Source organism: Carcharhinus amblyrhynchos, chromosome 18 (assembly GCF_965287045.1).
Source record: "Carcharhinus amblyrhynchos chromosome 18, sCarAmb.v2.hapA, whole genome shotgun sequence".
Classification (NCBI taxonomy): Eukaryota; Metazoa; Chordata; class Chondrichthyes; order Carcharhiniformes; family Carcharhinidae; genus Carcharhinus; species Carcharhinus amblyrhynchos.
In genome coordinates, this window is record NC_137341.1 from 21,208,688 (window position 1) to 21,227,797 (window position 19,110).

The window sequence follows — 19,110 nt, forward strand, 5'->3', positions numbered from 1 at the left end:
CTCCAGTAAATTTGTCAGACACGACTTCCCTTTAACGAAACCGTGCTGCGTCTGCTCTATCAAGCAGTTCCCCTCAAGATGCCTCGCTATTTCCTCCTTGATGACGGATTCTAACATTTTATCTACAACAGACGTTAAACTAACAGGCCTATAATTCCCCGCCTTTTGCCTGGCACCCTTCTTAAACAAAGGCGTAACATTAGCCGTTTTCCAATCTTCCGGCACTTCCCCGGAATCCAGTGACGTCTGGAAAATAACCACCAAGGCATCCATTATCACCTCCGCCATTTCTTTCAGGACCCTCGGATGCATTCCATCCGGTCCTGGGGACTTGTCCACAATCAGCCCCTCCAGTCTGTCGAGCACCACCTCTCTAGTAACAGTAATATCATCGAGACCCTCCAGTCCTACCACCTTTCCATCTCTAACATCCGGCAAATTATTCACGTCCTCCTCCATGAAGACCGAAACAAATAAGTTATTCAAGACCTCAGCCATATCCCCATCCCCTACCACTAAGTCCCCCTTCTCATCCTCTTAGGGACCAACGTTCACCCTAGCCAGCCTCTTCCTTTTTATATATTCATAAAAACTCTTGCTATCCTTTTTTATATTAAGCGCTAGCCCAGCTTCATAGTTTCTCCTACCCTTCTTTATCAACTTCTTTGTCAATCTTTGTTGACATTTAAACCTCTCCCAATCCTCTTCTCGCCCACTACTCTTAGCTACTCTAAACGCCTCCGCTTTTAATTTAACACTTTCCTTCACCTCCTTCGTTATCCACGGCTTATTACCTCTCCTCCTATGGTCCTTTTTAACCATCGGAATAAATTTCTGCTGAGCACCAAGAAAGATCTCCTTAAAGATCCTCCACTGCTCCTCAGCAGACCTACCCTCCAACGCGCTCCCCCAGTCCACATTCGCCAATTCCTCTCTCATCCTACCGTACTCCCCTCTATTCAAACAAAGGACGCGTGTCCGGGAACCCACTTTCTCCTCCTCCATCTGCACCAGAAACTCCACCATACAATGATCACTCTCCCCAAGAGGATCCTTCACCACAAGTTCCCTAATTCTACCCGCCTCATTACATAGCACCAGATCCAAGATAGCTCGATCCCTCGTCGGCTCCAAAACACACTGTTCCAGGAAACTATCCCAACAGCATTCCAAGAACTCCTCCTCGAGCCCACCGCGTCCAACATGGGTCGACCAATCAATATGCAGATTGAAATCCCCCATAACTACGGCTGTCCCATTCCTGCACGCCGCACTTATTTGCGCGTTAACAGCCCGCCCCACCTCCAGATCATTATTCGGGGGCCTATAGACGACACCCACCAGCGTCTTCCTCCCTTTGCTGTTCCTAATCTCTACCCACAGCGATTCCACGTTCTGCTCCTTGGCTCCAATATCATCCCTTGCTACCACCCTGATGCTATCCTTAATCAGCAGAGCTACGCCCCCCCCTTTTCCTTCCCGCCTATCCTTCCTAAACACTTGATACCCCTGGACATTCAGCTCCCAGTCCCTGTCACCTTGCAGCCACATCTCTGTAATGGCCACCAGATCATATCCATTTGTGTCGATCTGCGCCACCAACTCATCCACTTTATTCCTAATGCTTCACGCATTCAAATAAAGCGCCTTCATCCCAGCCAGCTGCTGGGGTCCTGCTAAGTGGCTGCATGTGGGATCAAGGTGACATCCCACAAAGGATGACAGCAAGGTGGAATGCAGAAGGGATAGAGGGAGCACTCACTCTGGCAGAACTGAGTAGGTTATTCATCTTCTTGCATCATTATACCCCGTCCTTTTGTGCAGGCTGCTAACACTGACCAATGCTATGACCGTCTCTCACATGGGATTTGTTATTTTGCTAGATGGTCTCCAGCCAGCCCAACAGCATACTGTTGCCCCTCTGTCCGCTCGGCATCCAACATACAGATGAAGGTCCTCTTCATGAATTGAGGAGGAGGCTTCTTGGTTTGAATGAGAGCAAGTGCTGTGGAGCCACTTAAATGCAGTCCCCTTGATAAAGAGCTCAGATAACCCCCAGGGTGGGCAAATTGGATGCTTCACACCTCAGGTGCAGCATTTTTCATGTGGGGAAAATTAATTTTTTCAAACCGCCTAAAAATTGTGGTCCATAGGAGCCAACGGGAATTGTACTGCTTTTCATGCCAAGATTGACACTTTGCCATTTTTTGGGAAAATTTAGAATTATGGGAAACAAAGACAAACATGAAAGGTTCCTATAAAAACATCCAGGATAAACTGAATCAAGAGGGTAGTACAGCTCTAAGGCAATGATGGGAAGATGGTATCCAGTAAGTAGAAATGATATATTCCAATGGTCGCAGAAGAAGCCATTGATTCCCCTGAATATGTGTTGCTTTTCAGGGAAGTATGAAATTTTAAGGGAATTCCTGATGAAGAAGAAAGAAAACATTGAAGAGACTAAATGGGATAAGGCTCAAGGGTGAAGGGCTTGCACATGCTAGTTACTTGAGGAAATGGCCATTAAAATTGCTCACGTTTGAGTAAGGTTCTTTAGAAATTGTACTAAAAGATTTGAAAGAAGGGAATGCATCACCTATCATTTGCAAAAGAGCAACAGCCATGGAACTTGCAGACCAGTGAGGTTGATGTTTGGGGTAAATTATAGATACTATCCTGAAGAATGTTATTTGAAGCACTTAGGAATTGTTGTCCTCATCAGCAAATGGTGTGCAACTGATGTAAAACAAAAAAAATGAGCAAGTCCGGTAGCATTTGTGGAGCGGGCAAAACCAAGTTAACTTTTAAATGTTGAGGTACTCAAGATTTTTAAACATGTCAATAAATTGATGGAAGAGGTCATCCATAACACCATCAAGTGGCACTTACTCAGCAATAACTTGCTCACAGATACTCAGTTTGGGATCTGCCAGGGTCACACAGCTCCTGACCTCATAACAGCCTTAGTTCAAACATGAACAAAATAGCTCAAAGGGGAGGTGAGAGTGACTGCCCTTGACATCAAGGCAGCATTTGACCAAGTATGGCATCAAGGATTCACAGCAAAACTGGATTCAGTGAGAATCAGGGGGAAAGCCTCTGCTGATTGGAGTCATACCTGCACAAAGGAAGATGGTTGTGGTGATTAGAGGTCAATCATAGCTCCAGGAAATCATTGCAGGAGTTGCTCAGGCTATTGTTCTAGGCCCAACCATCTTTATCTGCTTCATCAATAACCTTTTTTCCATCACAAGGTCAGAAATGGGATGTTTGCACATGACTACACAACATTCAGTATCATTTGTGACTCCTCAGATATTGAAGTATCTATGTCCAAATGCAGCAAGACCTGAATAATATTCAAATTTGGGCTGACAAGTGGCAAATAACATTCATGCCACACAAGTGCCAGGCAGTGACCATCTCCAACAAGAGAGGATCTAACCCTTGCCTCTGGACATTCAAATGGCATTACCATTGTTGAATTCCTCATTATCATCATCCTAGGGGTTACTATTGACCAGAAATCAAACTGGATTAGCCATATAAAAACAGTGGCTACCAGAGCAGATCAAAGGCTAGGAATCCTATGGTGAGTAACTCTTCACCTGACTCCCTGAAGCCTATCCACCATCTACAAGTTAGCAGTATAATGGATAATTGAGGTGACATTCCAAGGGGTGTCAGCAAGGTGGAGTGCAGAAAGGATAGAGGGAGCACTAACCGTGACAGAACCGAGTAGGTTATTCATCTTCTTGCGTCACTGCCTGGTAAGTGCAACTCCAGCAACACTCAGGAAGCTTGACACCATCTAGGGAAAGCAGCCTGCTTAATTGCTACCTTTTCCATAAACATTCAATCTCTCCACCACTTATGGACAGTGCCAGTAGTGTGCACCATCTACAAGATGCACTGCTGGAATTCACCAAGACTCCTTTGGTAGCACTTTCCAAACCCACAACCATTATCGTCTAGAAGGACAAGAGCAGTCGATGCCACTACCTAGAAGTTCCCCTCCAAGTCACTCACCATCCTGAGTTGAAAATATATTGCCATTCCTTCACTGTAGCTAGGTCAAAATCCTGGAATTCCTTCCCTAACAGCACTATTGGTGTGCCTACTCCTTAGGGACTGCAGCTGTTCAAGAAGCTACCTTCTCATGGACAACTAGGGGTGGGTAATGGCCTATCCAGTGATGCCCACATCTCATAAATGAATTTTAAAAATCCTAAGAAACTGTTTACTGAAGTCCTGAGAATAACAATGAGTGGTGACAGGTTAGATCTTGGAAGAAGGAAGTTGAATAGCCAGATTGAATATAATTACACTGAGGATGACAGTTGTTTGGAATGGGCTATCCAGGGCAGCAAAGATAGAATCATAGAATCCCTAAAGTGCAGATGCCACTTGGCCCATTAAGTCTGCACTGACTCTTTAATGCAGTATCTTACCCAGGCCCTCTCCTCTGCTCTATCCCCATAACCCCATACATTTACCATGGCTAATCCATCTAAGTAAGAAGCCTCACAATGCCAGGTTAAAGTCCAACAGGTTTATTTGATAGTACAAGCCATTAGCTTTTGGAGCGCTGCTCCTTCATCAGGTAAGTGGGAGTTCTGTTCACAAACAGGGCATATAAATTCACAAGCTCAATTTACAAAATAATGATTGGAATGTGAGTCTTTACAGGTAATCAAGTCTTAAAGGTACAGACAATGTGAGTGGAGAGAGGGTTAAGCACAGGTTAAAGAGATGTGTATTGTTTCCAGTCAGGACAGTTAGTGAGATTTTGCAAGCCCAGTCAAGTTGTGGTGGTTACAGATAGTGTGACATGAACCCAAGATCCCAGTTGAGGCCATCCTCATGTGTGCGGAACTTGGCTATTAGTCTCTGCTCAGCGACTCTGCGTTGTTGTGTGTCGTGAAGGCCGCCTTGGAGAATGCTTACCCGAACATCAGAGGCTGAATGCCCGTGACTGCTGAAGTGTTCCCTAACAGAAAGAGAAGAATCTTGTCTGGTGATTGTCCATGTTCATTCATCCATTGTTGTAGTGTCTGCATGGTTTCCCCAGTATACCATGCCTCAGGACACCCTTTCCTGCAGCATTCTGGCCTCAACCCAGATCTTGGGTTCATGTCACAATATCTGTAACCTCCACAACTTGACTGGGGTTGCAAAATCTCACTAACTGTCCTGGTTGGAGACGATACACATTTCTCTAACCTGTGCTTAACCTTCTCTCCACTCATATTGACTGTAAACCTGTTGGACTTTAACCTGGTGTTGTGAGACTTCTTAGTGTGTTTACCCCAGTTCAAAGCCGGCATCTCCAAATCATAATCCATCTAACCCACACACCTTGGGACACTATGGGGCAATTTATCATGGCCAATCCACCTAACTGGCACATCTTTGGACTGTGGGAGGAAACCCACACTGACAAAACTAGAATTGACCTGAGTCCTTGGCACTGTGAGGCAGCAGTGCTAACCATTCTTCCACCATACTTTCCCGAGACTGATATCATTAATTTTAAGAGGGTATTGGTGACCAAATCAATAAATAGTGAACACTTCTGTTTCTGAATTCTGGCGTTAGACATTTAAATTCCAAGTTTCTAACCCTGCTATAGATGATGAGTTCCTTCCAATGGCTGCTACCTTGATTCTTGGCGAAAATCTAGCTGTAATCTAGCTGCAATCCCTCAATCAGCTGCTGTTTGTATTCTTGGTACAATATTGAAAAAGAAACCTATGAAGGTTAATAATCTGGTCATTCAACTTCCCTATAGATGGCATAGTTGTACCTTGCATGGATGCCTTCTAATGAGAAAGCTCCACTTCCTTTTCAAAAGCAGTGCATTCCCTGGACTCAGCAGGATAGGAAAGAGTTATGCAGAATGTTTGTTCCCCTGTGTTTTTTTTTATGTTACAACCTTCAGTTTGTTCTAGAAAATAAAATTATGCAGCTTCTTGTAATTGACACAGCATCAACTGCCTTTGTTTGGCATCTGTTCCACATTTTCAGGTCTCTGAGGGAAGCTAAATTCTACTTTTTGTTTTCACTTGTGAATTTGCAGTCACAGTATAAGTTAAATGAGCTGCTTATTCCTAAATTACTAATTCCTCATACAGTTACAAAGATTTGTATGATGACCCATTTGACCTTGTCTGTTTGAATGCAAACAAATTCAGTTCTGTGAATTTCACTTATCCACGTCATCTACAACATTTATCAAATAGAATGATCTTGTTCTCCCTTTCCACAAGATCGTAACCCTGGCTACTTGTAGTTCTACAGGCTTTGAGTAACTCATTCAAATCTCCAGTCTCTCATGAAAGAGCCTGGAGAGTGACTATTGGTGACATATTAGCCAAATGTGATTCTGTCCACATCTGAGCTTCCAGAGAAAGACCTATCTTCAACCATAGAACTTCAGAGGAAGAGATATATTTTCTAGCAGGCCCTAGCTTCCAAACTTGAGAGAGAGAAAGCTACTGATCTGTAAAGATCCAAAACTGAAACTGTGCTTGCTTCTCTCTGTAAGCCTAGCCCCATCTAGTCATATGATTTGTCCTGCAATCAACCTAATCAAACTTTACTCTGAAAAACCCTAAATGAACAAGATTGGATTAGCCCAGATTAAAACAAACACTCCAGCAATTAAGATCTATTATAGTTCTGCAGTATCAACATGTGGACTGCGGGTTACAGACAAACTTGGATAGGTGCATTGGCCATGCTAAATTCTCCCTCAGTGTACCCGAACAGGCGCCGGAGTGTGGCAACCAGGGGATTTTCACAGTAACTTCATTGCAGTGTTAATGTAAGCCTAATAAATAAACTTTAAATAACTGGGGAAATAGAACTGAGTTCTAAAAATAAAATCTTTCATGAAAAACATGACACAAATACATTTCTTAAAGGCACAGTATCATCGCAGCTATGTCAGAATTTCTTGACGATCTGGAGAACCAAAGCCAGAGGGAAAAATGTCTGGATTGTCGGTTTGCCGGAAGGAACTGAGGGTAAGATCCCAGTTAAAGTCTTTGTGAGCTGGCTACCTTGTTTCCTTAATTTAGAAACAAAATCTGGGTGCACTAAGGTAGAAGAGGCACGTTATATCCTGTCTCTGTGACCTGGAGACAATCAATGACCTGAGCCCATAATTATGCATTTTCATAATTACAAAGATTGCCAAAGAGTATTGATGGCAAAAGGATGTAATGGGGCTTTGCTCTATGATGGAGCGAAGGTCTCTTTCTTTTAAGAGTTCTCAGTGGCAGTACAAGAGGCACAAGGGCTTGGATGAAATCAGAAGATGACTGAAGGTTATTGGAATGCAATATGTCCTACTATATCCTGCTACACTGGAGGTGACATTCGACAACACTGTAAAGATGTTTGACATCAGGCTAAAGCCATGGTTTTTGTGAACTCTGTGGAAGGCAATAATTTGGAGTAGCACACTGCTGTTCACTGTAAATTCCAGATTCTATCTCTTCTATAACTTCTTCCTGATTCTGTGCTGGCAGGGATGATCTAGTAATTGAACACCACAATGAGTTTTTATTCTTAAGGTTGGCAGTGACTTCCATTTGTCATTTAGAAAACATTCCTTAGCATGCTCCTAGCCATGGAAAGCACTGTGTAGTTTGTACAACATTAGGGCTGTGTTAAAATATCCTTTTCATTCGTATGCTTATAGTGGTGGTGATGTTTTGTGGTCTCCTTTGCTTTGATCATGGTAAACATGAGTAGCGCCATTGCTGGACGTGGATGAGTGGCTTAAGTCTTAATACGAGGGGTTAAATTGCAGAAAGAGCATTCTGTGCCTACCTTTTTTGTGGCATATCTTCTGTTCTCTTTCTTGATGAAAATACTCCTTGGTATAATTATGGAAGGTTTGCTTTTTTTTTCAGGGTCTCACACTTGGTAAGGACCCGTGTGTATGCGTATGGTACCCTTATTGTAACCAGATTCAGGGGAGAATAGTTTAGGGACAATTTGTTACACCAATCAGCCTAAGAGCACATCTTTGGGGTGTGGGAGGAAACAGGAGCACCAGGAGGAAACCCACGCAACCACAGGGAGAATGCGCAAACTCCCACAGACACTGGCCCAAATCCATGTGTCTGCACAGCTAGCAGTGATAGTCACTGAGCTGTTGTGGTGCCCATCTGCTGGTCCAGTTTTAAGCACACACATCGACGCGAAGTACTAGGCCACTCTCGAAACATCCAAGAGCAGCCCATGCACGACCCCCGAGTGCATGCCCCTCGTTAGTCAACAAGGTGGACTGACATTCTAGAAAAATACTTCATAATGTGCCACTGGTACTTCTGGTATAGCTGGTGATGAAGTAAGTATGCTTTGGTACATGGCTGAGGGGGCAGGAAAATCTTTGGCGGCTAAACCAATTCTTGGTGTCAATATCCTATACCCTCTTTGGCTGAATATGCAATGGCTGTAGCTACTTTGAAACTTTGCTCCTGGAATATATATCATCCTACTAAAAGAAAAAAATATTTTGTCTTTCCTTAAAAAAGGTGAAAGTTGACATAGCTTTGTTGCAAGAAATTCATCTAAATGACAAGGAGTGCCTGAAAACAAAGTAGGACTGGGTGGAGCACATAATTTTTGCCTCATTCTTGACTAGTAGCCAAGGGATTGTGGCTTTAGTTAATAAGAATGTGCCTTAACAGTGTGAAAGTTGATGAGGGGAAGTGTTACTGAAGTCTCTATGTATTTTGCTGAATGAGCATCAACAAACTCCTTTATTGATGGGGACTTCAACTGTCATCATAATCCTTTGATGCATGAACTTCCCATAACGAGGAATCCTTCCTCTCAACAGGCACCGGCATTAGTATTGATATGCGAGGAAGTGGGGCACTCAGATGTTGGAGAACACTGCATCCTAAAGATAAAGAGTTCACCTTCTTCTTCACCCCCACCAATGTAATACTGGAATTGATTATTTTTTTCATGCCAAAATCAGTATTACATTCAGTGGTCTCCTGCTCCATAGGTAGTATTGTGATCTCTGATCATGACAGTATCTTCCTGAATTTTTATTCAAGAGGATTCATTCTCTGTACAGATCTTAGAGGTTTATGCATCTCTGTTTAAGGATCATAACTATATCTTGTATTTTAAGGCTGAATTTGATCTCTTCTACTCAGTCAATTCTTTCTCTGAAGTAAGCCTGTCAATCCTGTGGGAAACCTGCAAAGCCTTTGCAAGGGATTTGATCATTTTGTATATGGCCAAAAAAACCCATAAAATGCTGGAGCGACAGCGCCAGCTTGCAGTAAAATTGGCCAAAACAGAAAGGGAATATGCTAAGAGTCCTAGCCATTCAATGCTGAAAGAAATTACTGCAGTCCAAATAGCACTGGATTCTTTGCTGACTCAGGAGTGCTGAGAGAAGTATAAAGTTTGTCAAATAAAAACTGAATAAGTTTGGAACAAAACCGAGTAAATATTTGTCTCTCCTTACCAAGAGAAGTAGACCGTAGGGCTATTTCTCTATATTGGATTCCAAGGGTAATAGGGTGATAAAGGCAGAAGATATTAATAAGGCATTTAAAAGTAAAAAAACATTTATTTATTTGTCACAAGTAGGCTTACATTAACACTGCAATGAAGTTACTGAGAAAATCCAAGCTTCTATGCTGATTTTATATAAAACATCAGTCTGGAGATGTACTAGTACATATGAAGTGTCTTTTTTCTCTTCCTTTAAATTCCCGACAATTTCTGAAGTCCAAAGATGGGTAAGAGGGGACCTTATCTTCATTTGGTTTGTTTTTGAAGCTGGCCAGTCCGAATACTCCTTACAGGCTCTGTTGTTTCTTAAGGATTTCAAGACTGTGCCTGACAAATCTGAGAATCCAATAACCTTTAACTCTGACAGCATGGAAGGAAGTTTTAAATTGACTTCTGCTCTCTCTCCCATTCAAGGTACCCAAGATTTCCCACCAGTTCTTATGGACCATGGTTTTCATATTTGGAAGATTAGGGGACTCATTAGGTTGGGTGACATGTTGAGTGATATGTTTAGTGGTGCTTCCTTATTATCTTTTGAGCAACTGTGCCAACAACATGATATCCTGATATACTCCTCTTTCAGATATTTACAATTCAGAAACTTTGGGGGCGATTCTCCCAAAAGTGCTGAATTGGCGGGAAAACTGTTCTAAGTCCTGACTGTTGTAACAGTTCAGAGTCTCACCTGAATCTCCGCATTCTGTGCACTGAAGAGATCCCAGTCATGAATATCATTAAAAATCCAGAGGGGCGGGGCCTATTCGCATGGAGTTTAACAGTTCTGGAGCTCTGCGTATGCACAGAGGCACCAAACTGTCAAACTCCCGTTTGCTGGCCACCTCGATTGCTGGCCAACCTAGGACCACCGCAGTGCTGCCCCTCCACCATCCCCCCTCCCTCCACAGCCCGATTGCGACCCCCACAATAATTCCTGGGCCAGCCCTGAACCCCCTCCCCCCTGTCCCGGAGTGCCGATCCCCAATCCTCCTCACCCTGGCAGACAGTGCTCCCGCTGACCTTCCCCGGGGTCAGATCCCCCCAGCAGTGTCAATGTCCCCCTCGGCAGACCACCCTCCCCCAGTTCGCCCCAATCACTGCCATCCCTCTATCCCAGACTGATTCTAATGCAGAGTGGCAGCTGGACCCCTCACCCCCACCAATCACATCCAGACCCCACCTACAATAGGCTCCGCCTCTTGGCATTGCCTGATGCCCAATGGGCAGTGCCAACATGCCCCCTGGGCATGGACACCTTGCCCCTTGAGCAGTGCCAAGGGACACAGGCTGGCACTGCCAGGGTGCCAGAATTTTCAAGGGATAACTTGATTGAAGTTGTAAGGATATTAAGGGGAGCTGTTGGTAAAGATAAACTATTTCTATTGATTGGAAGTCTGGAACAAGGGGACAGAGCCTAAAAATTAGAGCCAAATCTGTCAGGAGTGAAGTTAAGAAACATTTGTACATGTAAAAGATGATAGAAATTGGGATCTCACCTCTACAAGTAGAAGTTCATACCGAGTTAATTGTTAATTTTAAATCTGAGATTCATAGGTATTTGATAATCAACTGTATTGAGGAATATGGGGCGAAGATGGGTATATTGAATGAGATTGTAGATCATCTCATTTAATGTAGAACAACTTCAAGGAGCTAAATGGTCTGTTGTTTCTTTGCTCTTAGAAGCACATGTTTCTATTGTAATTTCTGAGATGAAAACATCTATTTGTTCTGCTTTTGAAGGACAGGTTTCTCATAACATTCAGGAGAGATCTTTCCCTGGCAGCAGACTACCTAATCTTCATCACCACAATTGCATGAGGAGCAGGCCCTCCAACGAAGTGGTGGAAATGTCATTGAAGAAGTGGATGACTTACAATATGGTTAATGCCTACCCAGTAGTGGCATACATTGAACATTCTCTTCTTGCTAGATCATTACACTCACTTAATGACTAATAGATAGCTACATCTGCCACAAGGAATCATATTGTCTTCGTATAGCATGCCCAGTGTTTACACTTGTTCCTTTTTTTCATGCCACCCAGGATGATGCTAATATCAGGGAGAAGATGGAACTAGCCCCATTATTAACACCTGTTAACATTCCAGGTCCTTTAGGTATCAGCATAGATAAATTCCCTTTGGAGTATCAGTTTGAGGGTCCTGGCCCTGATCAGATGGGACTGAAGGCAGAATGGCAAACAAAATGGCTGATTTGCAGCATGGTCAGTTCTGCCTCCATTTCCTCCCTTTGCTTTTTTCCCAAGATGGGGAAGGCAGTGGACTCTGAGTAGGCTTGCTCCTACTAAGGAGCTAATGTAGATCGCTGTGGGCTTGTTGATGTGTCTTCAGAAAGTTTTTAAATTTTCAAGGAAGTGCCCAGAGTTCAACAGCTGTTGGTTTCATACCAGCCATCCAATTCCCTCCTTGGAGAGGTAAATCTTGCCCAGGGAGTCAGCAGGTAGCATCTAGTCAATCATCAAGCACCAGTGAAAGTGAATTAAGTATGTGTAGGTGATGAGGAGTTTGAACAAGGGGAAATTATGGATAAACTTGAGGCTGCTGGGGGTCTTGTACCTTGCAGTCTACACATTGATCTGCATTGATTATACAGCAGAGTTGCCTCACATAATCTTTAAATTCTTGAGCACTCCTTGAATGCCATGGCACTTCCACCCTGACATCTGTGCACATACTCAACATGTGAGAAACATACTCAGTGAAGTTACTGGAGTACCCAAAGCAATGTGCAGGACAGGGACACTGGATTCAAACACTGATGGTGCATTTGAGACTTTGGTGTTGAAGGAAGCATTCCAGAATAGTTGTGAAGATGGGGATTCAGCCCTGTCTATTCACATGGGGCAAGTTTGCTCTGACAGAATATTCACATAAAGATTCCAGGGCTACTTTTAACTGTAACTCCAATCAGATTACCTGGCCTTGTATTAGTCTTGCCCAGTTCCTCTCTTTTTCCGCTGCACTCTTGCCTTTCAGATCTTCTGGACACATAAGTTCCTCTCTATAAATAGTGAATAAATATATAGCACAAGTTAGACACAGCTGATCTTGCATATTTTGTCAGAGCTATACAGTAGATCCTTTCCATGCAGTATAAGTTCTGCTTCATCACATTAATTGAAAGTTCACCAGAATTTGGATGGGAGCCTAAGTCTCACTGCAATTTGTGTTTGTCTGAAGTGTAAAAATTCCTAATAGCAACAAGTGGGAAGCTCACCCATTACCTTCTCAAGGCCATTTAGAAATAGGTGGCACAGTAGTTAGCACTGTTGCCTCACAAGGCCAGGGACCCGGGTTCAATCAGGCCTTGGGTTATTGTCTGTGTGGAGTTTGCACATTCTCCCAGTGTGTGCCTGGGTTTCCTCTGGGTGCTCCGGTTTCCTCCCAGAGTCCAAAGATGTGCAGATTAGGTTGATTTGCCTTGCTAAATTGACCCTAGTGTCAGGGGTTAGCAGAGTAAATGCATGGGGTTATGGGAATAGGGCCTGGTTGGGATTGTAGTTGGTGCAGATTCGATGGGCTGAATTACCTCCTTCTGCACTGTAGAGATTCTGTAAGTGCTGATTACCACAAAGCTTACATCCCATAGAATATTTTTTTAAAACTGTCTTTGTTACAATGAACCAATTCAGTAACAGTAAGTCAGCAACAGCAGCGTGTAACAATCACAAATCAGGCACCTCATTTTAAATAGTGCTGTTCCGGAACAAATAGTATGGAGACTCCTCAATGCTCACTTTACCCCACTGCATGGTGAATGTAGTTCTGTGCTACAAAAGGCCATGGGGCATTTGTCACAGGCTCTTGATAGGTTCAAATAATTGCCAGGAAGTAATAGGACTTGAAGCAGGATTTCTAAAGACCACAGAATTTTCCCCCACAAAATCAACATATGTGATCATGCTGTCCAATTTAACAGAGCTCCCAAACACCGAAGGCTACAACAAGGAATCGTAGTCCTTGCATTTCCAGACATTTTTTCTTTTAGATTGGGGAGCCTTCAATCTGTTGGATTGAGTAGTCACTACACAATATGCATCATTATGTTGAGTGTGTAGGTTGAAAACATTGCACTGGCAGGCAGTTTCTCACTTAAGGTGCTCTCTTATTCCTGTCATTATCACCTTTCATAAAATAATTGCAACAAGTTAAAAGAGATTGGCTTTAAAGCTGGGTTCCACTGAAGGATATTTGACTCCTGAGTGCATGGCACAGAACCCTTTGCATTGAAATTTCAACCATTAGTTCCTTCCACTTTAGAATGTAGCAAGCTGGAGTGGTTAAACACAGTCTAAATATAGTCTTTTTAGTGAGTGTGAATCTGACAAGTTGCTCATCCGAATGCTAAAACATATTAAAATGCCTGCAGTGGAGGTGTCTCGTATGTTAGAATGGGAAGATAAAATGTCAAGTTTAAAGGATTGTCAGCTTAAAGTGCAACTCTGGCACTCCCCACGGTTTCAGAAAATAGATACTCACGTGGGTAAGGTAAATGACTGCAGATGAAGTGATGTTAACCGGGGGTGGTGATTAGCTTCATCCTCCCTGACTGTTTGCTCGCACCTGTTCAGAGTCAGTTAGTCAGCTGGTCTTGTGCTGAAGGCTTGATGTTTCCTCTGTTCTCCTCTTCATCATGTTTGTTAGGATTTTCATTCCAAAGAAGCACAGGCAACGCTTCGACGAGGTTGTGTCGCAGAGCCTCATCAGCAAGGTCCGCAGCAGCAAGAACAGGGCTGACAACAGCAGCCGTCTACGCAGGAGCAGGAGTGAAGACCACCAGGAACGCCTGCTTGTTTCCACCCGTGCCAGCTCAACTCCTCGGAAACCAGAGGAACCAGGACAGAGCATCAGAAAGACAGGGTCTGTCTTGGGAGGCAGTGTGAGGGCAGCAACCTCCCGAAGGTAATGAATCGGGTTTCCTCTTTCAAACTCAGTACTATCTTACGTGGGTGCATAGAGCTCTGCACTGATGCTACCAGTGTGACTCATCAAATGACTCTTTGAAATAACACATTAGTTAGGTTTCAGTAAATTGTCAAGGTATAGGAGGTGTTCTATCCTTACTTTGTTGAACTGAACTTGGAGTGCTTGATGGGGTGATGCTGAATTATATCCCTTGGAGATCATGAGCGGGTGAGACATAGACCATGCAAGTCCGTTGACTTCGGGAAGGATTTGCCAGCCTTGTGGTGAGCGTGGCTGGAAAATCTGGCCCCATTTGTGTCATGTTGCGCTGACCAGTACTTGTCAAAATAACATCGAAACATGATTGTAATGGTTTGCTTCTACATTGTTGCATCTTGCAAACACATGAATATCATATTTTGTTTGAATTCATATATGCTTGTGTGGTGTGTGTTGTGCTTTTGTCTAGTGTTTTTGTTGATGCACTCTCAAATTGTGTTTACATTGATGGGTTCTCAAGTCATCCTTGCTATGATGCATTCTTGTACTATGTTTGCATTTGTGCATAATCGTGCCATATATACACAGGTCTGGTTTTATGCTTTGCCTTCGTTTGTCAGGAATGCTTGACTATATCTTGCACAGTGATTCTGTTATTGTGCTGTCATGCCTGCTTTTATCAGTGCATTCTCATGTCATGTTTTGTTGGTGCGCTATTACATTCCGCTAACATTGGTATACTCTAGTATTTTTGTTGATGAACTACTGTTAGTGTGTTTTTGTATCCTGTTTGTGCCATATATCCACATATCGCACTTCCATTTGTGGACTCTAATGTAATGTTTATGTTAATTTGCTCTAGTGTTGTTTCTGTACTAGTTCCCCATTGTGTCTTGTGCATTCTTGTCTCATGGTTACAACAGTGCGCTCTCTTGTAGTCAACATGCTCTTGTGTTGTGAATGGGTTGGTGCGCTCTCATGTTGAGGATGGTCTGATGTTCTCCCATGTTTTGGATGGTTTGGTGTGCTCCTATGTTGTGAATATTTTCCATATTCTCTTGCCCTGGATTTGTTTTGTTTTGTTGGTGATCACGTTGTGTTGACATTGATGTTGCTGTTCTCTTGTTGCCTTTCTGTTGAAGTGCTGAAGTGCCCTTGTATATTTTTTAAAATTCTCTTTCTGCTTTTGGGGTTTGTGATGATCTAGTTGGGTCCTATTTGCAGTGATCTTTGATTCAGACATACTTTAGCTGTGATTGCATTGACCCAAGCTCTAGCTGTGTGACCCTGGCTCAGCTGTGTTGATACCTACACATAGTGGTGCTCACAGCACACACTCTTCAATATCCTAAATCTTCCATTCAGAGTTGTAATCCCTATTTCTGACCCTGATCAAACAACAAATACACTCTTACCTACCTCTGATTTTTCAGGGAAATCTTCCAATGAAGGATTCTACAGAACTGACTCAGTGCAGGAATCCTTGAAGGGTACAACAAAGAGAATCCGCACAGACACTATGTCCATCTTTAAAGCCAACTTTAAGGGCGTTCAAATGGTCACTGCATAGGCATATGGATAACATTGGAATAGTTTAGGTTAGAGGGTCATTAGATTGGTTCCACCGGTCAGCGCAACATCGAAGGCTGAAGGGCCTGTACTGCGCTGTAATGTTCTATGTTCTATCGTTTACAATAATAACTGCTGTATTTTATAGATAAAAATCTGAAATGTCCCAAAACTTCTTTGAAAAACTCCACAGTGAGTGTAAGTGGGAAGGGAATAGAGTTGTAAGGTAAATGGGTAAGGGGGATAATGTGGGTAAGGCAAATGGGTAAGAAGATTAGGGATGGAGAAGTGATAGACTAGCTGAGGTGATAGGGTGGACTAGGTAAGAAGGTAAGAGTGGCAGATGAATGAAGTGGTTGTTTGACAGGTAGGGTGGCAGCTGGGTAAGATGTTGAATGTGTAGAGGGGCAAGGTGGAAAGTCAGTGAGGTGGGTAGGTTGGCAGGTTGATGACATGGTATTCTGGCATGTGGGTGGGGTGGCAGGATGGCTGGTAGATGGGTGGGTAGATGGGCCAGGTTGAGAGGGGTTGACAGTTTGGAGGCTAGACAGGACTGGTTGGGGACTGGTCAGGTCAAGCTGGGGGGAATCAGGCCAGGTCAGGGGGAAATTGAGTGCTGGGGGTGAGTCTGGTCGTGGGATAATGTTGCTGGGTTGTGGGGGAATTGGGTGATGGAGTCAAGTCAGGTCAGGGGTGGGAGATGAGAGGTCGGTTGGGGGGAGTTGGGTGATTGGAACAAACCAGGGAGGTTTGCGGTTCAGTGTGTGTAACTGGGGGCTCGGCTGTAATAGTTATTCGGTTAGACTTTTTTCTGTCTAACATTTCCTGGGTAACAATCCAGGTAAATAAGTTGGAACATTCCCAGACAATTACCATTCACTCATTCACTTTCAGCTGCTTGGACCTTGCGCTTTAGTATTTCTCATTCTTAGTTCATATTTTCCTTAGGACACTGATGGAAAAGGTCATTTAGCTCATCTTAGTCCAACAACCTAGAAAGACTTCGAAGTCCTACCAATGCAGCATCGAATTGTTTCTAAAGTAATTCCAGAGCTTTCTATTTGAAAGTATGTTGGATTTGTCAATCCGTCCAAGCTTTGAATTACCCAATCACTATTCCCGATTTGCCTGATTTCATTTGCTGCTTTGCAGTATTGGCCTTCCCCTTTACCTTGGTTTTTTGATATAACAAACTCCAAGGTGGGCATCTGACAGGCCTGTGATTCTTCAGATCAGGTAGCTGTTTAAAATTTAAAGTCTGGAATAGACTATTCAGTGAAGCCCAGTTTGGGTTTGGACAGGATCATTCAACTCCTGACCTCATTACAGCATTTGTTCAAACATGGACAAAAGAGCTGAAGTCCAGAGGTGAGGTGAGAATGATAGCCCTTGACATCAAGGCTGCATTCAACCAATTGTGTGGCATCAAGGAGCCCTAGCAAAACTGGAATCAATGGATATTGGGGGCAAACTCTCCGCTGGCTGGAGTCATACCTGGTACATAGGAAGATGGTTGTGGTTGTGGAAGGGTCAGTCATCTCAGCTCCGGGACATCTCTGCAGGGCTCCTCGGCGTGGTGTCCTTGGCCCACCAATCTGCAGCTGCTTCATCAATGACCTTCCCTCCATCATAAGGTCAGAAGTGGGGATGTTCGCTGATAATTGTACAATGTTCAGCACTCATTCGCGACTCCTCAGATACTGAAGCAGTTCATTTCATAATGCAACAAAATCTAGACAATATCCAGGCTTGGGTTGACAAGTGGCAAGTAACATTTGCTCCACACAAATGCCAGGCAATAACCATCACCAATAAGATGCCCCTTGACACTCAGTGGTGTTATCATCATTGAATCCCTCAGTGTCAACTTCCTTGGGATTACCATTTGTCAGAAACTCAACAGGACTCGCCACATTAACACCGTGGCGGGTCTTAATATGAGCAGGCCAGAGGCTAAGAATGCTGCAGCAAATAACTCACCTCCTGACTCCCCAAAGCCTATCCATCAACTACAAGGCAGAAGTCAGGAATGTGATGAAATACTCTGCACTTGCAGCTCCAAGAATACTCAAGAAACTTGACACCACCCAGGGCAAAACAACCGGCTTGATTGGCACCACATCCATAAACATCCACTCCCTCCATCAACGACGTTCAGTAACAGCAGTGTGTACTATCTACAAGATGCGCTGCAGCAATTTACCAAATATCCTTAAACAGCACGTTCCAAACCCACGACTACTTCCATCTCGAAGGACACGGGCAGCAGATACATGGGAGTACCACTACTTGCAAGTTCCCCTTCAAGCCATTCACCATCCTGACTTGGAAGTATACCGCTTTTCCTTCTCAATCTCTGGGTCAAAATCCTAGAATTCCCTCCCTAACGGCTTTGTGGGTCAACCCACAGCACATGGATTGCAGCGATTCAAGAGCAAGGGCAACTTGGGATGGGCAATAAATGCTGGTCAGCCAGCAACGCCCATGTTCCATGGACGAATAAAAGAAACATTGATGAATAGTAACAGCATCTCTATTAGCATTTCTGTCTTTAATACATTGTGAAAAGTTTCTCAAAATTTCATCCACAGTTGCCTCTATTTTGACACTTCTTATCTGTTCTGCTTGTTCTGTCCATTATCAAACCTCAAGCACTTCAATTCTTCAGTGACATTGTTACGAGGATTTTAAAACCAAGATTTTACGGACAGTCCCAGTCAGCGGGTTATTATCGTCCTGCTTAAGTAAATGGCAATTTAAATGACCTGCCACATCCACCAGAAGATGATACATTGTGGTAGGGCCAAACAAGCCCTGTCTGAAGAGTAAGACCATGGTCACAATATCGAATCTCTCTTTTCTGGCTGGATTTTTAATAAACTGCGATCCCGTTTAGACAATCCCATCTAGACAATGGAAATACCGCCATTCGGTCAATTATACAGCTTGTATTTCAGCCCCAAGTGGGATGAAAAGGAACAGGCTCGGCACTGTTGGAAAGAGTGATGACCTTTCCCCCGGAGAGTGCAATAAAGTTAAAGTGTTATTAAAGGGTATCAAGGGA

General features: G+C 43.5%; 1 protein-coding gene across 1 annotated transcript in view; it reads left to right on the forward strand.

Annotated features, from left to right (window-relative positions):
• The window catches only part of grid2ipb (glutamate receptor, ionotropic, delta 2 (Grid2) interacting protein, b), a 111,540-nt gene that overhangs the window by 34,205 nt on the left and 58,225 nt on the right, over nt 1-19,110 (forward strand). Inside the window, exon 4 of the mRNA XM_080206521.1 lies at nt 14,217-14,474. Within this exon, the coding sequence (XP_080062647.1) occupies nt 14,217-14,474 (258 nt within the window). The remainder of the gene's footprint in view (nt 1-14,216; nt 14,475-19,110) is intronic.